We start from the raw sequence: 16,048 nt of genomic DNA on the forward strand, positions 1-16,048 counted from the left end.
CCCATTCTGGAGTTTTATGGAAAGCAGCCCCATTTAAGCAGTTTTGTGCATTCAAACTAAACATACTCTAATTTTGATCTGTTTTATATCCACAATGGCTAATAACAGCAATTGGTGGGGTGAAGTCCTCTTCACAATAAAATGCCGAGAACTAAGTGCTGTCAAAGTCAAACTGGATTACCCAGCATGTGTTTGGAAAAGAGATACTGATTTTGGCATGTCCCTCTCAGGCAGTCAGGCCTCCTGTTAATGTGAAGTGGGATAAACTGAGACGGTAGTAACTGGATTGGTCTAAAATATTACAAACAAGAAATGATTTAGTAGAAGTGTTGATATTTCCGATTGCCGCACAGTTCACATCAGTAAATACCAGGCAGTTGAATGATAATCTCCAGATGTGCGTGTTGAGTGAGGTTGACCTTGTAAATTGTAGGAATCACAGCTCACAACAGCTCAGCTTTGGCTGAGATTTCTTTAAATTATTCACTTCACGTTCTTCAGAACACGTTTCTTCCATCAGAGACATCTGAAAATATGTATATGCACAGATAGTGACAACAAACACACTTCACGGTAACAATATTATGTTTGTCTCTTCTTTATTGGACCAAAGACAGTATTTTGACCTCACCCCATTCACATTTTTTCTTTATCTAGAAATGTTATTCTTTTTAATTGTGGTGTCACTGACCATGGCTGTGACTGAGTTTCCATGTTAATAATGCAGCATGAATAACATTGAGCGCTTAGTCACAGTGTGGGCACAGTGTTCAACTTGCCCTTTATTATTAAATGCTAAATTTGCATTAATTAATGCAATTTTCACTTTCTGTCAAGTGTAACTGATTTAGAGAGCATATGGAGGGAACATTATGTATGACTTGAGATTAAGATTTAAACCACATGTTTTTAAAATCAAGGTGAATAAAAGTGCACTGTTGTTGTTTGTTTGTTTTTCTTTCGGAAACTTTAAATATTGGGAAACAATAGAACCTATCATTTTTGTCTGCTGCGCTTGTTTGGTCATCTTTGAGAAAAATATATCTGAATTTTATTAGTTTTGGTATCAGGATGGTGCTCCATATTTTTCCATGAAATAGACAGATGTCTGAATGACCAACCAAGAAAAAAAGGAAAAAACTGTTTTTCAAAGCTTGAAACTGCACGAATCACAAATGTAATAGGCGGAAAATGATAAAAAACTTTCCAAGAAGTAAATCTGCCTGATAGCTCATAGTAGGCTATTAGCTCCAATGATGTGGTCAGAGGCTTTTAATGAAGGCTGTGGATGGTTTTGAACAAGACAAATAAACACCTGTTTGAAGATAAGACAGCTCAAACTGTGTGTTTGAGGCTGTTTAACGAATTTTGCGGGATTGCTGTCAGGCTCTGTGATTGACGTTCATTCCGAGTGTCTGTTTGGGAACCAGAGACAGCTGGCAGAACAGATTGATGGCCCTGGTTGGAAAATGCATCCCGTTGTTAAGTTTATATTTTTTGAGAAGTAAAAGAAACTCAAACAGACATGTACAGTTGGTTTCATGATCCTCTGTAGCTGATCAATAATAATTGAAATAAACCCTGTGTTGACAGAGTTTGTCCACAGTGAAGCTTACACTGCAGTCATCTCTAATATTAGTTTTTGCTTTAATGCAACACACCTGGCATACATCTGCTCTGAGGTACGAGCAGGGGTCCCGCTCAGCCTTGCTGCTAAATTTTCACAATGGCCACTCATGGTATCCAGTTCCTATAATGCATCCACACACACAACCAGACAGCACGCTGCTAGCACAACAGCCAGACTTCTAACAGATACTCACAAGAGCTTTCCTGTTAAAGTCTCACAAACACACATCTTGTCCTGCAATTTGGCCTGTTGAACGAGCAAGTCAACAAACATTGACCCAGCACTGCTAATGTCAGTTAGCATTCTTGATATCTAGTTAGTTATCAGTATAGTAAACTTACCTTGAAAAGTCAGTTTCAATGTGGATGTGATCCTTAAAACCTGCAGTGAAGAACACACTGCCTTCCCCATCTGCCAGTAAAAGTAATTACACATGCTTATATCATAGACTCCACTTTGGGCTACACTATCACTACGGTTATGATAATAAAACGGTGGATGAATTGTTTTGAGCATCACAACCCATGGAAAATGACCTATTTCACCTCACCATAAGAATTTGATTTGATCTGATAACATTTGACAGTGTAGAAGAGTGATGTGATTAAATTGTTTTATTCACATTTAAGTTAGCATAGGGCTAAACCGGAAGTCTCAGCTGGCCCAAATTTCTGGTGTGCACGCACACTCTGTCCATAGAGCATGGCCATTCACGTGGCCATACTAGTTTAACGAACTGTATACTGAGAAACACGTCAACATTGCATGAACTCGTTTGGAAAGGGCTTGAGTGAAACAGATGTTTATTTATATAGCACTCCAGCTTTACTACTAACAACACAGGAATTTAATGAAACATGGATGCTGATGCCCCTGGGTGATTCCTTTCCTCTTTGTTTCAGTATAAAAACAAGTAGCAAAGCATTATAAAGCACTTTTTTGAACTATAAAAAGGGACCACTAAAGTTGGACTGATTCATTCTCCATTTGACAGGTTTCCGTTTTCAAGACTATTAGGCTAAACGATGCCTCAAAATAACATGAAGTGATTTCATTAAAGGGAATTTTTGCCACTTATGTGGATATTCACACTGTATTGATAGTGCATGTTGTCAATTGAAGCAATAAATTCCTCAGTAGCTGCTACATTGACTGAGAAAGCTGAGTTTTTCAGCTTGACGAGCTATTGTAAACACAAACAACACAACATGTTGAGAAAACTGCTTGTCCCCGTTGCGATGTGGAGCACAGCATCCAGAGAACATACCCTGGATACCCAGAAATCTCAATTAGCCGGTAGCTCTTCTGGCCACAACACTGTACACGTGAAATGATGCTGCTGGTGCCAGAAGAACAACAGATTTTGCAGCTGCTTCTTGGAGACAATTTATTAAGGCATTTATAGCCTCATTTGACATTTATCATCAACACTGATTGTGCATCCAAATGAAAAGTGGCACAGTTTCCCTTCAATAAATATTCCATTCAAAATATTGTATTTACAAAGTATTGTATTATGCTGACAGTAGTTTCCTTAAGATCACAAGAGACCTGAAAACACATTAGTATTGTTATGTTTGTCTATTTATATCAAGATGTAATTAATTCACACAAATAAAGTCCATCCAACACTGTAACACGAAGATAAATGATGAAATTTGTTATTTGTCGTTATGGTGCTGACATGTAATGTATGAGACAATGTATGAGCTGTTTAATAGCTTATTCGGTTGTCCAGTTGTTTTAATGTGTTTCTGTTTTGAATGTTCCCATATTAATATTCTTTTCTTATCATTATTATCATCATTGTTATTATTATTATTATTGATTTTTTATATATATATATATATATATATATAAAGAAGCGGGGTGATGTAGTTTAATTTCATCCTGATTTTAAATAATCCCTTTCCCAGATGCCCATCTCTCTTTACTGCATTTTCAATTTTTAAACTCCTTGCCTTTGCAAATTAATTCTTTGGAATGCTGATGCATTCTGAATTATGATATGCACATATGCACAATCTGAATTATACATTAAGCTGAAGAGAAAATGTGCACCCATAGTCAACTTGCCATAATGTTTATCCTTTTTCTGAGCATACATTTGTTTTGATTTCATTGGCTGTGACATTATTCAGTAAAAAGCAGTTGAATATATATGAGTTCATCTCTTAAGAGCTAACCAAATTTTAAACTTGTTCTGGGCTATAACACTGATGAGGATCTAAAATTGTACTGGTGCATTGGAGAAGCTTTGAGAGGAGCGACCTATATACTGACGTAAAGATAGAACACAAGAAACTGAGTGTAGTTAGCAGAGACTCAATGAATGCAGAGAACAATATGGTAGTGTTAACCACTGAGAGCACAAATGTCAAGAGCGAAAGGCTGGGACATTGCAGAAAAAAGGAGCGAGAGGTTGCTGCAGTGAGACAGTAGTAATGAGTCTGCAGTTCTGCAATCACTGTTAGAGTTGTGCACACCATCAGCAACATACAGCTCTTTAATAATGGGGTTTGATTTGATAAAGACATGGCCACAGGACAAAGATTAATCTGCTACAGTGAGGCAGGAGCTGCTTCTCGACACACACATCTCCCTTATCCTTTTCAGAGCTGTGGGAGGAAACAGGGAGGCTGTAGAGTCAGGCAAGGTGGGCGGCATCAAACCTGTCAGAGCATCACTAGTTCCACCATGGGATTTGACCATGCACCAGAGCGCATCAGTGGTATGAATACAAATAGGTCGATCATGTCTTCCACCGTAAAGCCACCTGGAGCTGTAGCCCAGGGTGCATGTTAAAAAGATCATTATCTCACTAACACTGAGGAAATCTGTACTTCTGAAAAACTCTATAGTGTTTAATTCTCACGTCTGCCAGGAAAAAGTGTCAGATGTATTCGTTTGATAGCATCAATGTAACAAATCAGTTGGATTGTGTGTCTACTTTAAAATGTCTATGCTGGTTGTTCTTTTGCTTGCAAATGATCTCCTCATGAGACCAATTATGTTCTTTTATCCTTATCATTTTGAACTTATTTCTTGCTATGGTTCAGATTTTCTCTGTTTCCTCTCTTTGTGTTACCGGGGTAAAAATAATTAAAAAATATATATACAAGAAGGCTTGACTATCATGATGGCTTTTTTGCTAGAAGAAAACCTATTCTTTCTGCCAAGGAGCTGCTTTTATTTGTCAAGTGTGGTGACTTTGTTCTGGTGACTGCTGCTATAAACCGACATGTGTTGATGTTCTTCTCTTCTAGGTGGTGGGAGAGTGGCGCTTTAGCAAGATCCACTGTGACATCTTTGTCACTCTGGATGTAATGATGTGTACAGCCAGCATCCTCAATCTCTGTGCCATCAGCATTGATCGGTGAGTTTGCCACTGCACAGATTATTTAGTCCTGCCTGTCATGATTCCAGCATAGATTTTCCACAGAAATTTGTATCTTCTCAATAACAGAGGACAACTGCTACCTTTTAGGTGCATGAACACCAGAGCTTTAGTGTCTATTTACAGACTAAATGACTTTTACAGACACGGATCGAACACCATACACACACACCTTTATTTTCCATATATTTATCTGGAAATGTGACACTCATCCTAATTATTAGATTTTCCATGTTTGTTAATCTGAATTTCACAAAATGACAAATTGCAGCAATTTTGGAACTAAAAATTGTCAATAATATGATGAACGCTTATAGGACAGGTGCACAGGGGACTGAAATCTAATTTCACAATGAAACCAAAACAATGAGCTAAAAGATGCTGAAATGCTGTGTAGAGCTGAGAGAACTAAAGAGTCTGGTAGTAATTCTGTCACTACAAGCGACCCATTGCACATAAACAGTCACTTGTTAAGATTAAAGCGTCTTAAAATCAGTACACAAATAAGCAAAGCGCAATTTAAGAAAATGTGCAAGGACAATACCTTATGTGTTGTCACAACAACTCATCCTCCTGGATTCATAAAAAAAATATGAATTCACTTATGTAGTTGTGTAACTGACATGACGACTCTGTGATTACTGACAGTGTTTCAGATGAATTAGGTCCAAACATTTGCAGTGTGGAGGTTACACAGGGGAGGTTGGGAGACTGTTCATCTGAGGACCATGTAAAGCTTTGGATATTCAAACTGTAGGATGTCATCATTTAATATTGACGACAAGAAAATGATTTGAAAGTGTGGGAGTTTGAATGAATATATCTGATGATTGGTTAGGGTATTACCTTTCCTTCGTTTTCATTTTATGCTGTATATATGTCATGTATAATCTTATGCGATTTTCTGCTTGGCTACACTTTCATTTTATATCAGCATGCAACAAAAAAAAAAATCCAATTTGCTCACACATGGACAGAATTTCAACTCTTATTGATGTGACTGAATTAGAATATAAATGACTCTGGATTGTGGATAGATTGTTAATCTAATTACAAATCCTGAATAGTCTCTTGGTTGTTTGTGTGTATTGTAAATGAGTGTACAAGCGAATAGGAGTAGCAATTAAATTTATATTCAAATATTGTCCATAGGACTTGTGCTTGCTTGCTGCGTACTTGTGAATACTAATCAAAGATCAGATGATTGAGACAGAATCAAGAATCACTTCACCTGGCTTTATTACATTTCAGGGCCCGCCCATATGATGCTTATTAGTAAAAGTTCAGATAACAGTCACAGATAAATGTGCTTCGTTTAATCAGTTCTGTAGCTTCAGGCAGCATTGTAATTTTTGCATCAAAAGAATGTTTCTCACTGTTAACTTTGGTCTTATTTACAAATGTGGTGCAAATTATGGGCTCTATTTTCTTGTGAATCTGCATGTAAACGCAAGCCTACGCTCTTGGATGAATACATTTTAGGCAGTTGGAGTTGGGATATCCTGCAACAATGACAAACCAGCTACTTACTTCCTCTATAGGCGCAGGAGACAAAGTGGCTTAAAACAAACTGCTTTTGTGTAGGAGGTGATGTGAATATATACATGCCAACTCTAACTTGAGAACTCCAGTTATGTTTGCCAAAAAGCAGGCAGTTTTAAAGGTGAATCAGAAGACACTTCTCTCTAACAATGCATTCAGTGAGTCCTGTTATGCAATCGAATATTTAAGAAGATGATGATGTCACAACAGTTAGCAACCACCTTAAGTTAAGTAAGCAATTTTTTTTTACATTTCTATTTAATCAATTTAGTCTTGTTTGAGTGTGTTCATATGCAGTACAATACTCCAAATACAGTAAGTAAAACTAAAGTCTGTTAAAACTATTTATATAATTGCATAGAGTTGCAGTTTTCAATGTTAATCGAATTAATATCACATAAATTACAATTATGATCATTCTAAAAAGAAAACAAAAGGGTTTGGATTGTCCTGGACGTTTCTCCCATGTAATTATTGGAGCTATTTAACTGACTGTAAGAATATGAGTGGAACAGCCTGGAACTTTGGTGCACAGAAAAGCATAGACACCTTCACAAATACTTTGCTCGAGCTTGGCAGGATGTCACATGTTTTCACACTCTTGGTAACAACCATTCATCTAATGCAGCACACATTTTTCCTTTAATCATGTGAAAATTAAACTGCCATTTGAAAATAGATCTTAAAAGATACGCTGTGAAGTCATCTTGTTCATAAAGTTTTACAAATTCTGTGTTTTTCACCAAAATACCCATTTAAACCATGCAAGTGCAATGACAAGCAGTCAGTATTGGACGCACAGACTGTGTACGTGTCTCCAAATCTGCATTTTGGATCACGGGTGCAGTACTGCAAAAAGCAGAGGCTTTCGATGAAGTGAAATGCAAATTCTAGCCTGTGTGATTAATAAGTAGACTGCCAGCAATCACATTACTGGCTTCATTACTCTGAAACAGATGTGCCAGTCACAGTGACACATGACAATAGCAGCTCAACAAATAGAAAGAAGCTTCTCCCAGAAATCCTGTTTTTGTCTGCATGGTGTTGTCAGGATATACAGTTGTAATAGAAAACGGAGATTAAGTTATTTATACTACATGATTAAATCTATTCTAAATTACATCTGTTCTAATTCCACTGTATCTCACTTGTTGATGGTCACGTCATATTGTCAAATGTAATACACCAGTATTTGCATGAAGAATCAAATTTAAAACTATTTTTAGCCAAAAGAAAGTTTGAAAGAAAAAGCCACTGTGAACCGATGTCTCCCCAGCAGAATGCTGAGTCATTATAGGTTTAATGCATGTAGATGTGTGTGGGATTTTTTTTTATATTGCAAGATGGTTTTATTTTCAGGCAATTTAATATATGTAAGCACAGATAATGGTTGTCCATTATGGTGCTGCTCATCTAGCATTTTTGCCTTTAGATGGCTGCACGGATTTAATCTGCTGGAGGAGAAACTTTTAATGCAGCATAAAGTTGCTGTGGATGAGAGATTCTATAAGTATGCATCATATGAACTGACAGATCAGTGCAGACTGAATTATCTGAGCTCCTGTTGAAACCACATTAAATGTATTTTGCCAGCTAAAACACCTATGCTGGTTCGTGAGTGATTAATTCAAGTGGTTTAATTTACATTTTAAGCATCAGTCAATTGGTGCAATTTTTTTTTTTTTTTTTTTATCAAGTATCAAGTTTTGGAGCCTGATTTTAATTAACCTCCCACCTGTTTGCATCTCTCGTCCCACCTGTGCACAAGTGCTCTGTGCATGTCAGCAAAATAAAAGCATATTTCATAATCAGGAAATTACTGAACTGTCAGAGCGTTCTGAAAATACACATAATTTCAGTTTTATTAATTAAAACACCAAAAAATGACGCTTGGTAAATGAAGTCAAGTCAAGTTTATTGGTATAGCACATTTTTAGACATCAAAAGTGCTGCACCACATCAGACAGAACCAGTGCAAATGAAATAAACTTGAAACACAGCTTAATTAATCAATGAAACAATTGAACATTAGATAAAATGTAAAAACAATATCAAGCAAACCAACCCAAGAGGATATATGAATAGAATCAACTTTAAAATTATTGGATTATTGGAAATGCCAGTGAGAACAAGCAAGTATTTAATCCAGATTTGAGCACTGGTCGAGAAGTTAAGCACTGCATATTGTGTAGTTTATTGCATTGTCAATAACAACATGCAATAAAACCATCATCTTAAATTCACCCTAATTTTCTTTGCATGTTTTCATAAAGAAACCTATTCAGAAAAGTCTCTTAAAAGCCTTACCCACTTGCCTTTCAACCCAGATAACACAAAAATCAATGCACTGTAAAAAGCTGTGCATTTCCTGGTGATTACATCAAGTTTACTAATAAGGTCAACCATTGTAGCAGGGTTAAATTATAGGTCTTCTCTGAGAGACTGGGGAACACGCACAGCCTGCTTTACAGGATCTCATTTTCATGTGGACTGAAGTCTCCAGCACATAACTGTTTCCAAAGGGCCAGCTCGCCATTGGAAAGGATTTGATCAATAATGACAGGCAACATTTCTCGTTTAACCCTCTTGGAGGCTTCATGTTCTCTGTTGTGCTTTCAGCAAAAAATTACATTGATAGAGAAAGGAAACAGACAGAAGGTACTTGTAGCCATATATAAAAATAAATTAATTCAAAGTACTGTACATACGTAAGTAGAGCAAACCTTTGTTGAGCCTGTCATGCTTGTGCTGGTGTCTGGTTGAGAGGAGTTATGTTTTCATATATTCTAACTATGGCGGCTATATTTTCTTCACCCGATACAGTTACACAGCAGTTGCATTGCCAATGCTGTACAACACTCGCTACAGCTCCAGGAGACGGGTCACAGTAATGATCTCTGTGGTCTGGGTGCTGTCCTTCGCCATATCATGTCCTCTATTGTTTGGCCTAAATAACACAGGTAAGAGAGAGAATAATTCATATCTGCTCTGCAGTCTTTAAAACAGAGATGTTTTTGAATGTGACGCTGTACTGTATTATTTATTTGTACATTCCCTGCACACTACGGTACAGTATTAACTTTCAGATTCATACCAATTGTGAATTGTTAGCTAACTTTTAAATGGTTGCTTAAGAAAAGGCAGAATGACAATGTCCTCACCCGATTACACCTATAATACTGTACAGCAAGTTATAAAGGTGAGTAGAATTGTTACTTTATAGTTTGTACCAAACCTTTAGTCAGCTTTTGGCCTTTAGGTTGCTTATTCTGCAAGACAGAGGCTTCAATGGAGGATTACTGTTAAAGCGGTTCTTATTAAAGGCTTTCTGAGAGCTACAACTTGTTGCTGACCAACTCCTGCACCCTAAAGCTTCACTCATCCCTTGAAGTGTGATGTCGATTCAGCCATGATTCAGACATGGCAGACAAACAGCGCCTGCAGATGTAAGCTGCAGGAACCACAGAGGTAGCAGCTCTGGAGCCTGAAGTCATGCAACAAACATAAAATACATGCAATTAAAATTTGTTGTTATATTTTCAAACACACAGCACAGTCTAACATGTGTTTGTGTCTTCTATATATTTATATTTGTGTCTGTGTGGCAACAGCTGATGCCTGATCTTCAGCTGCCTTTACGATCTGAAGTTCACTTGGTCCTTTTTGGTCTCGAGTCCAGAAGCTGGACAAACAGGACAACTCTTTCCAAAGACCTGCCACCTCAGTGCTCAGATTTTGTCTGGTTTTGAAAGTAAACAAGTAAAATCTAAAATGAACAAGCAACCACTGCAGAGAGTCTAAAATAGGGATGATGTGATCTCTATGTGCGGCACCAGATGTGGCAAAATTCTGCATGAGAATATAAGGCAGCTCTGAGAGAGCTGAGATTGCAGTGGAGTGGGAGGGAGAAAAAAAAAAACTGTGTGAATGACCTCCAAGTGTTTACATTTTTGGATGCATTTCCAAGCGATCAAATTAAAAGAGCTCACGTAGGCTCAAGCCAAAAAAAGGTTTCATTTTTACTGTCGAAAGTTTTCCCAGGAGAACACTAGCAACAAAACTACAAACACACACACAAATAAATACTTTAGGGTAAAATAGAGCATGCAGTCTGAAGTTTTTATTCACCCTGTGTTTTCTCCACAGCTACTCGTGATGAGTCTCTCTGTGTGATCGCCAATCCAGCCTTTGTGGTATACTCCTCCATTGTGTCCTTCTATGTTCCCTTCATTATTACTCTGCTGGTTTATGTGCAAATTTATGTGGTCCTGAGGAAGCGCAGAAAACGTGTAAACACAAAGCCAAAGCAGCGTGTCTGTCAGGCTGCCGACCCTGATGTGGCGACGTCGCTGAAGGTGAGCTGCTGTAGCAATATGGTTCCTGTTTACAGATAGCACTTTTGTGGCTTCAATATAAAACTGGAGTTGATTTACACCTTCATAAAAGCAGAGTTATTTATTATTTGTTTTATCTTTCCTTGCCTCTTAATATTTTAGCATTATATATTTTCAACCAATTTGTAAAAAAGCATCAGAACATACTGTAGAAATGTTTTGCCCTTTCAGTTCATCTGTTTCTTTATGAAACTGCAATCAATAAATGTCTCTACCCAATTATACTTGATGGCATTATATTACATAGCAACACACTATAAAGGAAGAAACACAGACAAGAAGAAGATTGATTTTCTTTGAAAACACAATGGATAACATTCAAGGCAAGGGACTGAAACAGCAAGGCTACGTGACACCTAAGGCATTAAGCATTTTTTTCACCCCATATGTTAATAAAAACCTCTGTAAATGGTTCCTTCCAGGAGACCCATTGTAGTCTCAATATTACATCAACTGGCACATTTCACTGTCAAAAGCCGTCACGCAACACTAATTATTATGGCCCACAAATGACCTTTGGCTTTTATAGCTATTGATTTTCCTGACATAGTGAAACTTAATGGGCTCTCTACAGGAAACCAAGTAATGCTCTTGATCCCGTGCGCTACATTAGTCACATGCTTATTCTAGTCTTAATGCTGTGATTTCATGTTGGAGAAATAATCTCAGTTGACAATTCCTGAGACCGTCAGGTTCATGGATTGGGTTTTCAGGAGCAATTGAAGCGGCAGATTGTTGTGGAATGGCCTTTCTTTGCCAGAGCTCAATGTTGCCTCATTTGACCTCATAGGCAGTGAGACCTATGCTTCTGTGCTTAGACAGCCCTTTTGTCAGTTGCTTTGACATTGTACCCTCTCCTGGCCTGACACAGCTGTTTTCCCTTCAGGATAAGTGCACTCATCCAGAGGATGTGAGGTTGTGCACCATGATTGTTAAATCTAATGGGAGTTTTCCTGTCAATAAGAAGAAAGTGGTATGTGTTCCTCTTTTCTTTTTTTTCTTTTTTAATCTTTTTTTTCTTTCAAACTTGAATAAATAAAAAAATATATATGTTTTGCCCATAAGGATTTAGCAAGGTGTCACCTTGAAGTTTCCCTCATTTCTGAAAGAAAATACAGGTTTAAAAGTCGACTTTCTGCTTTTGTGAGCACCGTAAAGCTAAAATGAAGAATCAAAGTATCACAATGTGCTGTATATTCATTAACATTCACCTTTTTTTTTAAACAAAAAAATACCACATGAATCCATGTTTTCTGACCTTTATTCAGATATTCATTAAAGATGCAGTCAATGAGGGGGAAGATTTGGAGCTGGATGAGCTGAACAACAGCAGCAACAGCCAAAAACAGAAGCAGCAGCCACAGTGTGCTCTCGGAAACACTCCGGCCACCAGCCACCAGCTACTGATGCCCAACAAGGGCAATGCTAGCCCCACCTCCGCACCTCCCACACCCCCTGAGGAGGGCCAGAAAGCTGAGAAGAATGGAGATCCTGCGAAGGAGGACCTGGAGGATCCAACACCCATTGTAGCCAAAGCCTTCCAGACACAGGCCTTGCCTAATGGCAAGACTCAGACCTCTGTTAAAACCATGAGCAAGAGGAAGATCTCCCAGCAGAAGGAGAAGAAGGCAACTCAGATGTTAGCCATCGTTCTTGGTAAGTTGGTACACTTGTTATTGATTTTTTTTTTCCATTTACTAAACAAGATTTGAAGACAGTTACAATGAAGTTAATTCATCAGTTGATTTTTATATGAAGTTACACCGCAAAAGCATTTCTACAAGCTTTTTTGTGTTCTGTTATCCACTTCGAACATGAAAGACATGCAGTGACCACAGCATCAAACCAGTGGGCTGGTCAAACTCATGAAGATAAAGCATTGATTTATTTTCTAAGTTACCACAAGTCATTCGGTTAATTTGTAATTCTAGTTTTTCTGCACAAGCTCCCATCCTTAAGTAATTATCTGCCTTTACATAAGTTTTTATTTCCCCCTCAAATTTCTTAGTAGCATCTAAAACACAGCCTGGAAACAAAGTCAGGCAGTGATGCAACAAATGGAAATTGGAAATCCACCTATATTTGGGTCCAAGATAAGAGCCTCATTCTTCTTCTCTTTCCTCACCCTCTCTGTCTTTCTCTAATATTTCCATTTGTTTTTGTATCTCCTCAGGTGTATTCATCATATGCTGGCTGCCATTTTTCATCACACATATCTTGAACACCCACTGCACCAAATGCAAGGTTCCCGCTGAGATGTATAATGCTTTTACTTGGCTGGGCTACGTGAATAGTGCTGTAAATCCCATCATATACACCACCTTTAATGTTGAGTTCAGAAAGGCATTCATTAAGATCTTGCACTGCTAAGCTACAACATCACTTATCTGATCAGACTGAGGGGGAAGGGATGAATACAAGCATCTCTTCTGGCAAATACCTCATCCTGTCAAGGGAAACGCATCACATGGAGAAACTGCCATCTGCTTTTTAAAGTAAGGGAGTTAAGTGACTGAAAAAACTGACAGTGTCTTAAAGGCATGTTGGCTCTATATGTGAATTGTTTGTGGAGTCCTGTTCTCCAAATCACTGAATGTAAAACAAGAAATGTCTGTAACAATGACCTGTTTCCTGGAGAGAAAAAAAGGTAATATTGTTCTCTTGTGCTTGTCATGTAAGGAGTCATCTGTGTATACCACACACATGCAAGTGACAAACTGCTATTTATTGTGTGTACTTTGTTTTGATGATAGAATTTTTTTTTTGTGTGTGTGCAAATCTTTAAGACATCAAGTCAGTGTTCATTGTCAGTGTTAAAACTGATACGTCAGCTCTTACTCTTGAAATCTATCACTGATTGGAATGTGTGTTAAAGATGAGATTATTTACTTGCTGTATAATGTGGCAAAGACAATATCAAAATTTTTGCAATTTTATAAATTGAAAAAAATCCTTTATTATTATTATTGTTGTTGTTGTTGTTATTATTATTATTATTTCTGTACTATAGCCTATATAATTTTTCTCAACACAGTAACTGTGATTATATGCCTGCAATGGAAATGTGATGCATGCTACACTGCTCCTCTACTGGACTTTTCATGAAATGTATGTTTAACAAAAAATTTAAAAAGATCTCCAATAAATGAAGTTAAGATACATTGTTAAGTGCCACATGGACATCAGTGTTGGCTGTGTGTGTACAGATGCACCCATAAATGACTTGTCATTATTCAGCAGCTCCCTGGATTGGTCTGCAGTTTGAGTAATGTTGTTTACTGGAAGAAACTCTGAGCATTGCTGCAGTGGAGTTGTTCCAGAGCAAACTAATGACCTCTGTGTGGACTTTGCGGTTTCCAGGTATAATCATGTGGATATGTGCAACCCCTAAGCCGCACCCTGGGGCCTTTGCTGAGTAAGAATGAGGTAAACTTGGCAAAACTGAAATGACAGTTACAGCAATACTTACGTTGTACATGTATGTTGTTTTGGGTGACACTTATTGCATTATGTTCAGTTCAACATTAAAGACCTTATTATGAACAAACACATGTTAATGTTTTGATGAATATTGTAGCTTAGTGAAATACAAAAATAAAACCGTTTTAAAATTCAGAAGAGAAAATAAGGACAAAAAGGGTAATATTAATGAGCGTCAGTGTGCAAATCACATGCACATCTCTCTGTTTCCCAAAGCTCTGTGACTGTCTTGCAATCTCCCCTTTCAAATTATAGTTTGTTTACATAAAGTGTCTCAGGGGTAAATTGTCTCTTCATCAGGTACAATGATATCCAACTTATGTGTGTCACTAACTCAATAGGTTCAGTCCCTCCTGGGGAAGAGTGATTTATGTTTTAATAGCACCAGCAAACAATCAAGAGGGAAAAGCATATTTCAAATTGCAATGTACCTGGACTGGTAATCATGTGTTCAGGCAGCTGTAATTTGGGAACATTTCCATTTGGGAACGTCCTACTTCCAAATTGAGAGCATTCACAAAGCAGGCAACATGGCAGGCCACAGAAAATGTGCTGTGTTTCTGCTGTCAGAATACAGAAAAGGAACAAACAACCATGTAAATCAACACAGGGATGACATGGAGCGCAAAAGGTCAATATTATTTGTACACTACATTTGTACAATGTACTGCCTTATTTAAATATTTTACACAGCAAGCAAACTAGGTAGGCTGGACTAACCAAGTCTGGCTATTTAACCTCAGAGCAAGTACATGCTTTTCTTTCACTACAAATGCTGCCATGTCAAGTGACGTTAAACCTATTTTTCGGTCTTAAAAATCTCCCAGTGTCCTGGAGGGATATTCCCAGTTAAACTAGCGTTCAGTGGTATTTTCCCACTCTGAGGTATGAACTTTCTCACTTCCCAGTTGCTCATGAAAATGTGTTATTTGTGTCCATTGTTGTCATTTATTCAACAACACACACCTGAGTCTGATACCTGTAAGACTGGTGAAGAGAAAATGTAGCCTGAAAATGTGGTACTTCTTGTAATAAAGTTTAGTTTTCTTTTGAAATGCACAATCTAGTGTTGCAAGTCTTTGTGAAACAGAACATTTGCAGAAGCAATACTGTGGCCGCCTGCTCAGGACTCTCAGCTGTTTTATCTGTTCCATGTCTCGCCTATGAAACCACTGTCCCGAGTGCTCTATCACGACTGCTTGTTGTATTACGTGTTAGTAAGTACATGTGTATCACAGAGGATTACTGGTACCCCTGAATATGGACTTATATAGTGCCAAATAATGTCATCTCAGGGCTCTTAACATACTAAGGTCAAGACCATACAATATTGTGGAGAAGTAGTCAACAATTCAACAGGTAGGCTGAACAAAACTTTCTAGGAGGTGTCATGTATACTTGAGGATTAAGAATACACGTCCAGTGGATGGATATCACGATGTCTTGGACAAGAAGGGAATGTTGTAATGCCTTTGTTGTGCCTGTGAAATGCAATCTCTACTCTCATGAGTAGCTGCCAGTGACACTGACACTCTCATTTAATTTTATCAGTCCCTGTGATGACCAAAGTGAAACCAAAGACGGTCCAGCATCGCATCGTTTTCA

The 16,048-nt window shown here is 37.8% G+C and overlaps 1 protein-coding gene across 1 annotated transcript in view; it reads left to right on the plus strand.

The window, feature by feature from the left end:
• The window catches only part of drd2a (dopamine receptor D2a), a 38,625-nt gene extending 23,120 nt beyond the window's left edge, over positions 1 to 15,505 (plus strand). The window contains exons 3-8 of the mRNA XM_069148072.1: positions 4,897 to 5,006; positions 9,393 to 9,529; positions 10,716 to 10,924; positions 11,850 to 11,936; positions 12,232 to 12,619; positions 13,137 to 15,505. Coding sequence (XP_069004173.1) covers positions 4,897 to 5,006; positions 9,393 to 9,529; positions 10,716 to 10,924; positions 11,850 to 11,936; positions 12,232 to 12,619; positions 13,137 to 13,333 — 1,128 coding nt within the window. The 3' untranslated portion in view covers positions 13,334 to 15,505. The remainder of the gene's footprint in view (positions 1 to 4,896; positions 5,007 to 9,392; positions 9,530 to 10,715; positions 10,925 to 11,849; positions 11,937 to 12,231; positions 12,620 to 13,136) is intronic.
• Positions 15,506 to 16,048: the final 543 nt, after the last annotated feature.

The sequence above is a fragment of the Embiotoca jacksoni genome, unplaced genomic scaffold (assembly GCF_022577435.1).
Source record: "Embiotoca jacksoni isolate LCO1_2020_lvr unplaced genomic scaffold, fEmbJac1.0.p SCAF_14, whole genome shotgun sequence".
Taxonomy (NCBI): Eukaryota; Metazoa; Chordata; class Actinopteri; family Embiotocidae; genus Embiotoca; species Embiotoca jacksoni.